Source organism: Gigantopelta aegis, chromosome 6 (genome assembly GCF_016097555.1).
Source record: "Gigantopelta aegis isolate Gae_Host chromosome 6, Gae_host_genome, whole genome shotgun sequence".
Classification (NCBI taxonomy): Eukaryota; Metazoa; Mollusca; class Gastropoda; order Neomphalida; family Peltospiridae; genus Gigantopelta; species Gigantopelta aegis.
The window spans coordinates 48,155,089-48,169,844 of NC_054704.1; the positions used below are offsets into that span (position 1 = coordinate 48,155,089).

The 14,756-nt window shown below is 36.3% G+C and overlaps 1 protein-coding gene across 2 annotated transcripts in view; it reads right to left on the reverse strand.

Moving 5' to 3' along the window:
* Positions 1-7,303: 7,303 nt before the first annotated feature.
* LOC121375455 (potassium voltage-gated channel protein Shab-like) overlaps positions 7,304-14,756 on the reverse strand; it is a 76,182-nt gene continuing 68,729 nt past the window's right edge. For both annotated transcript variants that reach the window (XM_041502922.1, XM_041502921.1), the window contains exons 5-6: positions 9,125-9,953; positions 7,304-8,104 (exon numbers count right to left, since the gene is read on the reverse strand). In XM_041502922.1, the coding sequence (XP_041358856.1) occupies positions 9,148-9,953 (806 nt within the window). In that variant the 3' untranslated portion in view covers positions 7,304-8,104; positions 9,125-9,147. The remainder of the gene's footprint in view (positions 8,105-9,124; positions 9,954-14,756) is intronic.

A 14,756-nucleotide genomic window follows, 5' to 3' on the forward strand; every position in this document is an offset into this window, starting at 1 on the left:
TGTGTAAGAGTAGCACCTAACATTTGACGTAGCGCCAGTTCTGGTAGTAACAGTAGCACCTAACATTTGACGTAGCGCCAGTTCTGGTAGTAACAGTAGCACCTAACATTTGACGTAGCGCCAGTTCTGGTATATTTATATTTCAGCATTTAGAACAGCTCATCCAGTTTAGCTGGGAGATTTTTGCCCTCAATCATGGTGTGTAAAACGTGGAGTTCTGTTTCGTGTTATATGTAAAATAACCATATTGACGTCCTCGTAGTTGGACACTCCTGACGTGTTTATTTATGTATTTTATTGAAAATGATAATCAAATTATCTTAGCGTTAACCCCTATTGCCCCCACCCCACCCCCTAGCACGACTGGTATATTAAAGGTCGTGGTATGTTCTGTCATACATCTGGGAAAGGGTATACAAAATGTGCCTTGCTGCTAATGGAACATTTTAAGTTTTTCCTTTGAAGACCGAATTACCAAATGTTTGACATCCAGTACCAATGATTAATTAATTATCTATGTGCTTTAACGGTGTGGTAAAATAAAACAAACTTCCACTTGCTTAAAGTGTTGCTAAGAACTTATGGGGGTTTTCCTCCGTGAATATAACGTGAGCCCAAAACATTTTAACATCCTGATCATCTTTCGTCGCAGACGAACTTAGGTTAGGTCAGGTCAGGTCAGGTCAGGTCAGGTCAGGTCAAAGTGTTAACGTGAACATTCAGAGCAAGCTGTTGCAGCACACGCCTGTCCGGAGCAAGCCCTTTCGTCCAAGACCGGAAGACACACCGTTTTTGTTTATATACTGTCGGGTTTCTGCCATTGGTGTTTTGAATCAAAGAAGGAAATATTTTATTTAACGACGCACTCAACACATTTTATTTATGGTTATCTGGCGTCGGACATATGGTTAAGGACCACACAGATATTGAGAGAAAAACTCGCTGTCGCCACTTCATGGGCTACTCTTTTCGATTAGCAGCAAGGCATTTTTTATATGCACCATCTCACAGACAGGATAACACATACCACAGCCTTTGATATACCAGTCGTGGTGCACTGGCTGGAGCAAGAAATAGCCCAATAGGTCCACCGACAGGGATCGATCCCACACCAATCGCGCATCAAGCGAGCACTGTACCACTGGGCTACGTCCCGCCCACTTTGAATCAAAGATGCCTGGTCACTGTTTAACTTGTTTTGTCATAGATGTTAATGGAGACTTCCAATGTCGAGTGTCAGTAAGATCCGATTTAAGGTATACTGAACCACAAACGAAACGCGAATACTTCAACATTATATTTTTTGTTTCATGATAAAATTAATTCCATAAATAGACTATCAAAATGAGCCTAAACTATTCATAAGACATTGATAATTTTAATAGACACAAAAAACTGTTCGGATTTAAGGCGACTCATTTTAAATTATTTAAAAGAAAACTAAATTAATATTCACGTTTCTTTTATCGTTCAGTATAGTTTAATATTACACTTACATCATTGATTAAGCTATTGAAATTGAGACTGGTAGGTGCAATTTCGAATCCTGGGTTATCGACCTCTGTAAAGTGGTATCATGGTCTTCATTGTGACGGTGCGTAACACAAATTATAACCAAAGTCCGTCTTCCTGTGCCTGAATTGGGCACTTTAAAAATAAAACCCAGTACTTCTCTCTCCTGATGGATTCATATAAAACAAGACATTTATAATAGTTTAATAACATTTTGTTAACCTGAGTCATTGGTTGTGGTTAGCTGAAACGGTAAACAGTTCAAACAGTTGCAATTTGTGATTTATTTTAAAAAATCAAAACAAATAACAGTTGGTGGCCATTTGTTTGCTTAATAATAATAATTATTATGTGCGAATAAATATACATGAAAGCGTAAATATTAGCATTTTGCAAATAACATATCATCATATTGTCAGTATTTGACACATTTATTATAAACAAACCGGTCTACTGATTTAAAGAACACAATTCTGATAGTAAATGACATAGTGTGAGACAGACCCTGACCCAGTAACCATCTGCTGGCAGAGCTACTAAATGACCCTTGTCCAGTAACAATTTACCGGGAGGGCTACTAAATGACCCTTGCCCAGTAACAGTTTACCGGGAGGGCTACTAAATGACCCTAGTCCAGTAACAGTTTACCGGGAGGGTTACTAAATGGCCCTGGCCCAGTAACAGTTTACCGGGAGGGCTACTAAATGATCTTTGCCCAGTAACAGTTTACTGGGAGGGCTACTAAATGATCTTTGTTCAGTAACAGTTTACCGGGAGGGCTACTAAATGACCCTAGTCCAGTAACAGTTTACCGGGAGGGTTACTAAATGGCCCTGGCCCAGTAACAGTTTACCGGGAGGGCTACTAAATGATCTTTGCCCAGTAACAGTTTACTGGGAGGGCTACTAAATGATCTTTGTTCAGTAACAGTTTACCGGGAGGGCTACTAAATGACCCTAGTCCAGTAACAGTTTACCGGGAGGGTTACTAAATGGCCCTGGCCCAGTAACAGTTTACCGGTAGGGCTACTAAATGATCTTTGCCCAGTAACACTTTACTAGGAGAGCTACTAAATGATCTTTGCCCAGCAACAGTTTACTGGGAGAGCTACTAAATGATCTTTGCCCAGCAACAGTTTACTGGGAGGGCTACTAAATGATCCTTGCCCAGTAACAATTTACTAGGAGAGCTACTAAATGATCTTTGCCCAGCAACAGTTTACTGGGAGAGCTACTAAATGATCTTTGCCCAGCAACAGTTTACTGGGAGGGCTACTAAATGATCTTTGCCCAGTAACAATTTACTAGGAGAGCTACTAAATGATCATGCCCAATTAACACAATCTGATCGTAAGTCGACCAAAGATTCAATTTGGTTTTTTAATTATGACAAACATCATACAAACGTAATGGACGTTCTGTTGAGAGTTAGTGTAAAGAATACCAAGTGTAATACTGAACCAGTCCAGACCATAAACTATAAGCACTGTGCCAAACATCCATATTCTAATGACATTGGTCAAAAGTGCGAAAAAGATACTTCAAACTTTTGACATCTTTTGACCCGTGAATGAAAACAAAACAAATGAATCGAGCAAGACCCAGAATCATCCTATTGGAGATGTTGACCTTTTATCTCGATAACATAAACTTTGATTAGCATAGTTAAAAGGAAAGAATATATCTGTCCAGAAAGAACCGGATACGACAGAAAGTATGAGAATTACGCTTCTTGATAATGTTGGTTCTGAAGCGTTAAGTCATAAAACCAATTTACAACATTCTGCAGTGGTTCACACACTGTTCGGTACCGCCCATCATGCTGTTCTGAAGGATTCGAGTTAATATATAAATATATGGAACGTTTTTTGACAAAGTATTTGTGTAGGAACAAATACTTGTAGAACGTTGCGTTTGCTTTCAACAATCGTATAATGCTCTATTGGAATGTATAATTACCAAAAAATCAGAGGGACACACACACGTACAGCACATTCATAAAACATATATTTACCCACACAAATACACATACATACATATATGCATACATATGCATATGTATCTGCATTCATATGTATAATTGTGCATGTGTATATACATAAACATACATCTACATACATATGTCCATACATATACACACGTACATACATTCATTCACACACGCGCGCGCGCGTAAATGCATACACGCATACATCCAATCATACATAGACATACCACACCATTGAGCAATGTAAAGCATATTGGTGTACAGGGTATATTCATGACATTAACATAATCAGAAAAAAAATGAAACCAGCCTCCGACCTCCAAACATAGTTAGGGGTGTACCTACTAGGGAGGCAGGGGTGGGCGGGGAGTTGCACTTTCAGAAAAGTTTAAAAGTGTCCTTTTTATTTCAAAAGTGCACGTTTTGTCAACCTGAAACAAACTCCGCTATTTGTATACAGTGATTGTTTTGGTACTGCCACCCCTCTTTATTTTAGACTACATTTGGTCTCAATAGAGCCCTGTATCGCTGAAAGCAAACGCACAAATGTAAACTCAATTATTTCCTAACCCTGTGTTTTAGACCATTTACTCTCTTAAAGACACTCATATCCCTTACAACATTGTATGGTATTCGTGTCTAAAACTTAGTTTCTAGCTTGGAATAGCAATTTGTCACATCTGGTCATGTGGAATTTATTTCTAAAGCAATTAACCGTAACATACAAATTTTCTCAGTTTTTCAGAACCCAAAATATTCAAATCTTTTACCTGGAAATGTACTAGTTCTTACGTCTGGAATTAAATGAAATGTTTTGAATTGCTACCCATCCTAGCTAAGAAAGAATACGTGTTTTAATTATTATTTTTTTTTTTTTTTATTTTTCTTTGCTTTTACTTTGTTTTCTTAAATGTATTTATAATGCTCTGTTATCACCGAAATTCTGTCGTGTGCGAAATGGTCACATTATGACACTACCATACAATGTTGTTTAGGACTATGCACCTTTAACAGAGAAGTACATTGTGTTAGTTGTATCCATTCGGCCTATCCAGTATATCTACATTCATACACAACAAACCTATGCATTCTAGTAAAACTGTAATATATGTTAACTTATATTAGTATCATTTAAACAAATCCACTCAAACGCAGACATCAAATAGTAATTCAAAAACTGCTACAGTTAGTGACATACTATTTCAGTCACAATTAATTCCATGGTGTACATGGAGGTGGATACGCCTCACGCGCAGAAACAATGTAACATAAAATATGAGTGTATGGTTTATAATTATTTATCTCTGAGATGGTCAAGCAAAGTCGCATATAACTTGACCTGCTGAATGGCTTAACAGAATATTGCCTGAGAAAAATACCGTTAAAAATATTTTTATTTAACCAGCCACATAGTCGACATATCCCACTGGATAACTGAATTATGGCTACATAGCTATAAATCAGAAAACAAAATGTTCGTTATTTTGTAGCTATTTAAAATGTTTTAAAAATGGCTTAGGTCTAAGGCGGTGATGTTAGCTGAAGAGGAACATACAAACAGTGTTTATAGTTTAGGACATGTAATCCGTGTGATTCTGCCTTTGGAAGGTCGAATTCCATATGTGACCTTGCCTTTATTAATTGGTATGGCAACTTGTGCAGTTCTGTATCCATTGCCTGGGACCGACACACGATATTGTTACTGTCGTAACGACAAATCTTGCCAGTACGACTAGAAAGAAATAATTATTAAATCTGTGTCTTCTATTAAATGTTTAATTTTTTTTAATTACATTTTATTTATTTATTATTATTATTATATATTTTTTTTTTTACCGTTATTCAAGTTCATAGAAGTTCATATAACTTTAACATTGTAGAACATATTTTGAATAATAACATTACGAAAGTGTACGGTGAAAGTTATTTTTACAATCTTAAAAGACGTTCAAATTGTTTACTCATTAACTGGTAGGCGTATTTGGTTTTATTAAAGAGTCTTAAACATAAGTCCATACTTGCATACTTATAATTTATAACTTTAATTTCTGTACTAAAACAATTTTATTACCGTAGTTCAGTCGTGGTACAAGATATGTCGCAACGACAATAGCAATATCCGGTGTCGCTCCCAGACAGTTAAAGTTAGCACAGACACAAATGACGTTTTCTCATATTCGGACGGGACGTAGCCCAGTGGTAAAATGTCCGCTCGATGCGCGGTCGGTCTGGGATCGATCCCCGTCGGTGGGCCCATTGGGCTATTTCTCGTTCCAGCCAATGCACCACGACTGGTATATCAAAGGCCGTGGTATGTACTACCCTGTCTTTGGGATGGTGCATATAAAAGATCCCTTGCTGCTAATCGAAAAAGAGTAGCCCATGAAGTGGCGACAGCGGGTTTCCTCTCTCAATATCTGTGTGGTCCATAACCATATGTCTGACGTCATATAACCGTAATTAAAATGTGTTGAGTGCGTCGTTAAATAAAATATTTCCCTCCTTCCTTCCTTTTCTCATATTCAATGAGGTAAAGCAAGCTGTGAAGTCTTGAGGAAATACTTCTGCTTTTATATAAACCGAGAAGGAACCTTGTCATCAGACAAGTCCAGTTCTCACATCAACAGAGTGAAAACCATAGGTCGGGAAGGTAAGGTATGAGTACTTGCATTTAAATCTTAAGTCTATAAAATTTAAAATAATTATTTTCTACCAGTTTATCAAGTAATTTCAAGGATCGTGTTGTTTTTGTATGCATGCATGTATTCGAAGTTCTTTTTACAATTATTCAGTAAAAATGTATCAATACTTTTGGCAACCAATTTAACCGTCGATGCTTAATCATGATTGTGTATCTCTAATCACGTCTGGTATATGAACAAGTAAAAAACGTTCAAGTAAAAATTAAAGGCTAAGTCATTGTCAGTAGGACAATACGAATAATAAAGCGTGTCCATTAAAACTACTGTGCAGGAATGAAATAAATAAAATAAATAAATAAAAATATCACTTAACAGTCATCAAAACAAATATCGATACCAAGAAGTACGCCTTGATTGACTAAAATCCGTGCTTGCCTAAAGGCCATTTGGACATGTAGATAAAACCTACTTTCAAGCAGACTAAACGTTAAAAATATATTTAGGACTGTTTTAGAAATGACCCAGAGGAAAGAGGGGATAAGTAAGTGTGTGTGTGTGTGTGTGTGTGTGTGTGTGTGTGTGTGTGTGTGTGTGTGAGCGCGCACGCTGAGTGATGGGTATCTAGTTTACATATTAATATATTTATTGTTTGACCGACATGTACAAACATGTATATCCCCACCTCCTCTCAGCCATATAAAAGCCCTGTGACATTATAGTGTCCTACTCTGTAGCGGGCCCGTAGGGACGATAACTGGAGTCACAATCTCTAGTGAGGGGTCGAGTGGGGGAGAGAGGGGCAAGTCACCTATTGATCTTTATTTATATAGAGGCAGGACCCTGACCCCATCCCGGTTCCCGAGGGCTTGTCTAAGACCTAAGTCCACAAAACCAGTAAACATTATTTGGTTCTGCCAGACCCTTTCAAAACAAACTTTAAAAAGTGTTATGCTATATTATATTATGCTATATTATATTATATTATATTATATTGTATTGTATTGTATTGTATTTGTATTGTACTGTACTGTACTGTACTGTATTTGTATTGTACTGTATTTGTATTGTACTGTATTGTATTGTATTTGTATTGTATTGCATTTGTATTGTACTATATTGTATTTGTATTGTATTGTATTTGTATTGTACTGTATTGTATTTGCACTGTACTGTACTGTACTGTACTGTATTTGTATTGTACTGTATTGTATTGTATTTGTATTGTACTGTACTGTATTGTATTGTATTGTATTTTTATTCCCATAATCATAGTTTATGAATATAAAATCCGGAAACGCAAATGATGTGTCCATAACGGACATGCTTGGACTTTCAGTGGGACTGTAAGCACGTGTCAAATTGTTTCCGCATTATTTGTTTTTGCCAAACCCACCTTCCCATGTGGTCATTTCACGAACAGCTCTCAACAATATTGTAACATTTCAGATGTCGGTGAAATGTGGATAAGAAATGTCTGATGATGTAAATGGAACATTCTAGAAGTCTTTAAGAACAACACGTATCGTCAAGAGTTGAAAAGGGTAAAACACTAGCTATAGACTGTTTTGAATTGTCATTGAAGAAATGGTCCAAACAAAAGTACTAAACTGGCTTAAAGTTAGCGAAAAGATCACAGTCTTGTGTAAACAGATGAAAAAAGTCAAGTATAGAAAATTCATTGGCTATACATCATAATAATTGCATAAATATGGCTTCACATCTGCAGCAACCTCCCAATAAGCTCCAAAGACCCGTTGTCCAGAAAGCAGTATTCGGTATTGTCAGCACCATCCAATGAGGAGCGAGATTACATCAGACGAGCTGGAAGAATGGATGCATCTCGGCTTGATTGGCTACTGCATGTCGTATCGCAAATCACATTGTGCTGGGCTAAAACGTAATCGCCACACTCAGTAACATACGGTATCCCATTCCACAATCGTCCTGTCTTTATCTATTTCCAGCTGAAATAATAATAATAAAAAAATCAAATAAAGTGGATGTATAAAATATTCCATTGATACTTGTTGCCCTGTTTAACAAAAATGCACGACCCTGATTTTACATTTAAGATGGACAAAGATTACTCCCCACCCCACCCCCAAACACCCCACCCCCCAAAAAAACCCACCCCAACAAACAAACAAAACAAACCCAAACACCAAACCAGTGTTGAGTATTATTGCATGGACTTTCGTCTCCATTTTTCTTATGTCCTGGAAAACCGTCGACCTAAATCAGAAATTGTACGAAACTAATTTTCAACTTTGTCGATCCATAATCGTAGTCGACCTTGTCATAACAAAACAAATATATAATAGAATAACTTCAGAAACACTGTCAACACGGATTGCAGGTTGCCTGAGTACTCTGCCGTTCGAGAGCTAGACGGACATTTGGACAGTTACGAGAGCGATCACAACCGTCCAAATGTCCGTCAATAGTCCGTCCCACAGAGAACGCCTTTTTTAATGCTATGGAATTTACTACAACTTATTTATTTCTGAGCCAGTTGATTTGTAAATTTCACATAAAAATAGTAGTTTTATGTTATTTCCACAAAACATTTACCTTTGGTCTTACGTCACACCAAACTAAAATTATTTACAAAAAACAACAACAACGTTTCATAGAATGATGGGACGGACTATATGTCCCGAACGGCAGAGTACTCGGGCTAGGATTGCAAGGTAAAACAACAGTTTGAAATAAAATCAGAACGAAAAGACAAGCCACCGGATAGGATTGCAAGGTAAAACAACAGTTTGGAATAAAATCAGAACGAAAAGACAAGCCACCGGCTAGGATTGCAAGGTAAAATAACAGTTTAGAATAAAATGAGAAAGAAAAGAAAAGCCATCGGGAAGGATTGCAAGGTAAAATAACAGTTTAGAATAAAATGAGAAAGAAGAGAAAAGCCACCGGGAAGGATTGCAAGGTAAAATAACAGTTTAGAATAAAATGAGAAAAAAAAGACAACCCACCTGTCCTTCAAACCAAGTTGTAACTATCCGCTAGAATCTGGAAACACTAAATTCATATCTCTATTTTCGTCGGAGGAAATCACATTTACAGTGCTACCGTCCATGTTGGTGTCACTGTCCGGGGGTCCGGACTCGGCCGTGTCGTACACACTGACCGTGTGGTCCTCCCCGCTCGTCCGACTCTCCCCAGTTCGACTGACCAGGTCGCTAGACGGGGAAGATCGCAAGAGGTTTGGGTCGGAAAGACTCGAGTCCGAGAATCCGGAATAATCAGCAGAATTCGAATATATTAAACTGTCGTCGTTCTCCAGATTGTCCGATGGACTCGTGTCGTACAGCGGAGACGTTATGGGCCGGGCGCACCTGGCCTTCCACACCAGGTTGTTTTTGGCGTGGTTCGCCACACTGTCACTGAATTCCACCTCTTCCTCCGACCTGTCCGGACTACCCAGGGAGAACAACTGATGGTCGTCCTCCGCCGCACTTTCGATGTTCATGTATTTTAAGTTGGTGGGGTGTGGTTGAGCGCTGAGATTTGAAGGTGTCTGTTTCGATATATTGTTCTGGTACTGCATTTTCGAATTGGTGTATACACTGTTATCACAAATGGTTCCGTTCCGCGCAGAAAGCGTTACCTCCGGACACTCGCCGTGACTGCAAGCTGCCAGGAGAAGGTTCTCCGTTTCCTCGCAATCGAACGCGTCTCTTTTCGAAATGGACCTCTTTTTAGCTGGTGAAGGTTCGAACAAACATGGACTAGATCGTTGAACGGGCGACAGTTTTTCATGATTTACGTGGTCCAAGTTTTGCCTACTGTTTGGTAAAGAACCTGTCAAGTAAACAAATAACATTATTATTATTAATAATAATCTGTAAATAACCACAATTTGTTTTTACAAGGGGATTACTTTGTCTTCGTGATTTTCACGGAGAAATTAGCATGAGAGAAGCTTGAGATAATGTATAAAAATGTTAAAAAGGAAATCATATTTTAGGAAACACAACACTCCAAATTCCGTAAAGGTAAAACTTGTCATTGTATGCTACAAGTGAAGCTTTTGATGTCGTATATAGACTAACACAGACTCTCGTATTTAATAGTTCATAAACTCCTAACTGCTGTGAATGCTAAACTTGTCACTATAAACGTACAAATGATATCATGTTTTAGAAAACAGAAAGCTCCACATTCTGTCATTGTATGTTAAAAATGAAGCTTTTGATGACGTAAATAAACTGAAACAGAATCTCATATTTTATCATTCATAAACTCCCACATTTGTGAGTGCTAAATGTTCGTAAATTATTGACAGAAATCCCAAACAGAAGCCTAATGCCCGTCCTTAGAAAGCATGGATCTAAAAGTGTTAATGCACAACACAGTCTGTGATTACTGAGCTTCACATAGTCTACATTTAAGGCTTTAACACACGGTTTCGATTTTAACAAGACACAATTGGATTGGACTATCGTCTACAGCTAGACTCTAATGGTTTTATAATCTTATAATGTGGGCCACTGATGTACTTCTGATAGGCGACCAGAGGTTAATTGGATAGAATCGTGTTCACGATGGCAGGACACTAGATTGTCCTCTGGATACTTGAACCTGCCACACTCTCTACCTCTTAAACACCCACAAAAATAGACGCCTAGATTTTAAAACTGATGTAGTCAGCACTCTATTCAAATATTACAGTCTGTTTGCCAAATCCTAATTTTTGGCTGAACCTTGCGGTTCGGTATTGTACTTTGTGGTTTTTGCATCATAAGAAGGTGCTAATAGAGTTTTACGTTATTTCTCCCATTTCAGTAATCAAACTACAAAAGTACCATGTTTTCAAAATATTCACTATATAAACATTGCATGTATTAAATATGAAACCTACAACATTACTGTGTTATCTTTTTTAAAGTACAGAATAAACAATTGTAATGTTAAATACTAGCATTCATTACAAATATTGACAAAAGAACAGAGCAATTTAAGTAAATCACTTCTGATTTAAAAAATAACAATGTTTAAGTTTGCAAATTAATACAACAGTCATACACACAAAATTATAAAAAAAGTACAATAAATTAATGAGACAAATACATTTTATAGAGTTCTTGGAACACTTCTGAGTGAGTCACATCACAACTGATGCGTGGTTGAGTCGGTAGACACTTAGGGGTGGGGGGGGGGGGGGGGGGACAGACGTTCACTGTACGTTTCAGTTACCGTACTTTTCACAGACATTTTACTTAGGTTTTGGGACATGCACGGATAACGTAACATTTGGAGGACCATGGAGCGAAATTTACCTTAATGCAATACAATTAAAAGTGTCGACAACAAACACGTTACCACATGTTTATCGTGCATACAAAACCTCTTAAGTCCAAGTCCAAACATCTTTAACATGTCCATGTATATTCAAAGTTCTGGCATGTCCACCATGGGCCCAGACTCTGGCGTGGTCAGAGACTAATCAGAAGATGACATCTTTAGAGTCTGGGTTTTACTTTTACCCTTAACGTCATCTAAATGTCTTACAGTCCAGCCCAGACTCAGATTTAACACTTAGTACCCACCCAAGGCTTTGCACAAACATAGATAGATATATATATGAAACTTGATAAAAATCATGAGTTGGTTTTAAATACGTTTCGTAATCCGCGTCGTATTTAGAACCCAGTGGGGACGCTCTCCATCTTGATATATGTTGATTAAATAAAATATACTTCTAGGTTTGCATGATTCTGTTTAAAAATATTGCCCAATTATTTCAGATTTCCGAGATATATATGCTAAATATTGGTGATTATCATACTAGGTTATTTGAGTGCCTATAAATGCGATAGAAAGAGCAATAAATGAATTCGCAAACCTGGTAAACCTTCTGAATGGCTGTAAAATGAATCTTTTAAAGCTATAGAAATTAAAATATCTGAAATCACATATCTCAGAAACCTGCTGAAAGCAGACAATAGAATGTTGCTAATAACAGGTTTTCAAAGCAAGATAATTTAAATCTATATCTGAGTTTATAAAATCAGAAAACCTGCTAAAAGTTAACCTATGCTATACATTACAAGCTATATAAAATTTGAGAGAGGAAAACAACTGAATTCACAAACCTGAAAAAAACCACCCTAACCTAATGATAGATAACTTTATCTCATTAGAATATTTCGACATCTCAATCACAAACTCCAGAAACATATTGACTATCTGTTAGTCTAATGTTATCTATTAAAACGTTTATTATCCTATAAAAATAAAATAAATTAATTCATTAATTTGAGATATCTGCTGAATACAGATAATTCTATCTATGTTATTAAATTAGCTTTAATGTCTCAGACATCTGAACTATTATCATTAATCAACCTGTCCAACGTTATTTAAAAATTGAAAATGCTATAGAAAAACGTAGAATATTAAACATTGTTGTGCTTTAAAAATCTTTATTAACCAATTAAAAAAAAATCAGCAACTGAACTCTCCAAACATGCGAAACATCCTGCATTATTATTAACCTATGCTACATTACTAAAAGCTTTACAAATATCTATAATAAAATGAACTCGAAAAATGAATTAATATTCTTGACTAATTTGTTGAATGTTTGTTAAAGGGACACTCCCGAGTTTGCTATAATTTTAAAGATGTTATCGATTAACATATACTGTTTAACCATGTCAATTACATATCTAATACATTTTTCTGCATAAAATATTAGTGGCTGTATATTAAACGTGTTTCCGGTCGTTCTAATATTTGTACTAGGTTAAATTTTATTTTATTTCCTAAAATATATATTGTTTTCGTACGCACGAAATTATTTGAAAACACATTGAATATACTGACACTGATATTCTAAACAAAAGCAAAAATAAATTAATATGTAAGTTTAATCGTAGAAGAATGTTATTAGTCGGAATCATTTTACAATGCAGTAAACTGAGGAATGTCCCTTTAAGATATTCTGATAGTATAACATTATGTAGAATAAATTCTATAGTGCTCACAAATAATATTAGTATTTTGTTACATGGTTAATTAAAGTTTGTTTAATGTAAATTCATACCGTATCAGTTAATACGATCAATATGTTTATAATACATTCTTATTGATATGTTTATTAAACTAATTAATAATGCCCATGTTTATTTATAAATACACTCGATACTATTTATTACATATACATACGTTTAACATATTTTAAAGGTGAATTTATGTATTACATACACACCATAATAACATAATTATATTTATTACTGTAGTTAAAATAATGATAACGTTGATTACATCAGTTAATGATATAAACACATTTAATATAAATCGCTGGTGTTCTCATTAATGAATGTCACACGTCTATTAATACTACACTCGTTAATAATGTCAGTTTATTATCCCCAATTAATGATACGATAGTTTGATGATATTCATCAACACTACAAACATGTTATTATTATTTTTAATAACGTCAACAATATTTCTTACACTTATTAATGTTATAATTAAAATGTCAGCATAATTATTACAGATGTAATATATATATATATATATATATATATATATCGTTAACTCGTTAATATCTCAAGCGCATTAATATATCATTATATTAACGACTGAAACAAAAGCTGTTTGACTATGAGACATGAACGGTGAAGCGAGTAAAGTGTCGGGGATGGTCGGGCGGGTGGATTAGGGAGGTGGAGCATTGGACTGGTGTGACCATCACAAAAGCACAGGTGAACGGCGACGGAGTGAAGAAAAAGCCACGGTCAAGCAGAAGGGGGAGAGGGGGGATGGGGCGGGATGTTCTAAAGAACTACAACAATGAACCGGGAGCACAACCGTGATGTGAAAAAGCCCATGAATATTCACAAGGCATACTACAGCTTAACCAGTACACTAGACGAATGAAGCCAAAAGCACATTTAGTTCGCAGGAGTTTGAAACAAGCCAAAATACCCTGGTGAACCGCAGAGCTTACATCCAATCATTGTTTCTCTTTTGTCTTCCTTTTTTCAGGTCATAAAATCTGTTAGGTCTTTTTTTAACATGGTATACATAAATATACCATGATTTACACGCTTTGGTTACATAAAATATTGTTATTTTTGTATGCTTGTAAAAGTAGGATCAAATTTAGTTTAAATTTTAGTTTTTTAAAGATGGTGCTCCATTTTTGGGATGGGGGAATTTTACTACTTGCTCTCGTGCAGGTCACACCAGTGCATGTGCTCTGTTATAACACGAAGCGCCCTTCGTTGCGAATTACACCACTCACCTCTTCAGTTGAGTAGAAAGGTTTCATCTGCAAGACAATTTGGTGAGGAATCCAATGTTAATGGGGGCAAAAAAAGTCAAATAAAACAAAAATGTGCAGTCAAGATGAAGTGGAGACTATAATGTTTGGAAACTATACTATAGTCCAGACCTTTGACTTAAAAGAGTTGGAATATCTTCAACCCTAGGTCACATGCTCTGTTTCAGGTCTTTGGCCAGAAAACTACATGTTTGCAATCGTAACATTTCTAGATGAATACAACTTGTAGAATGTTAATCCACAAAATATAGTTTGTTTCTCGCCTGCGTGTATTCAAGAACCCATTGCTTATACAACTTCAAAGTCTA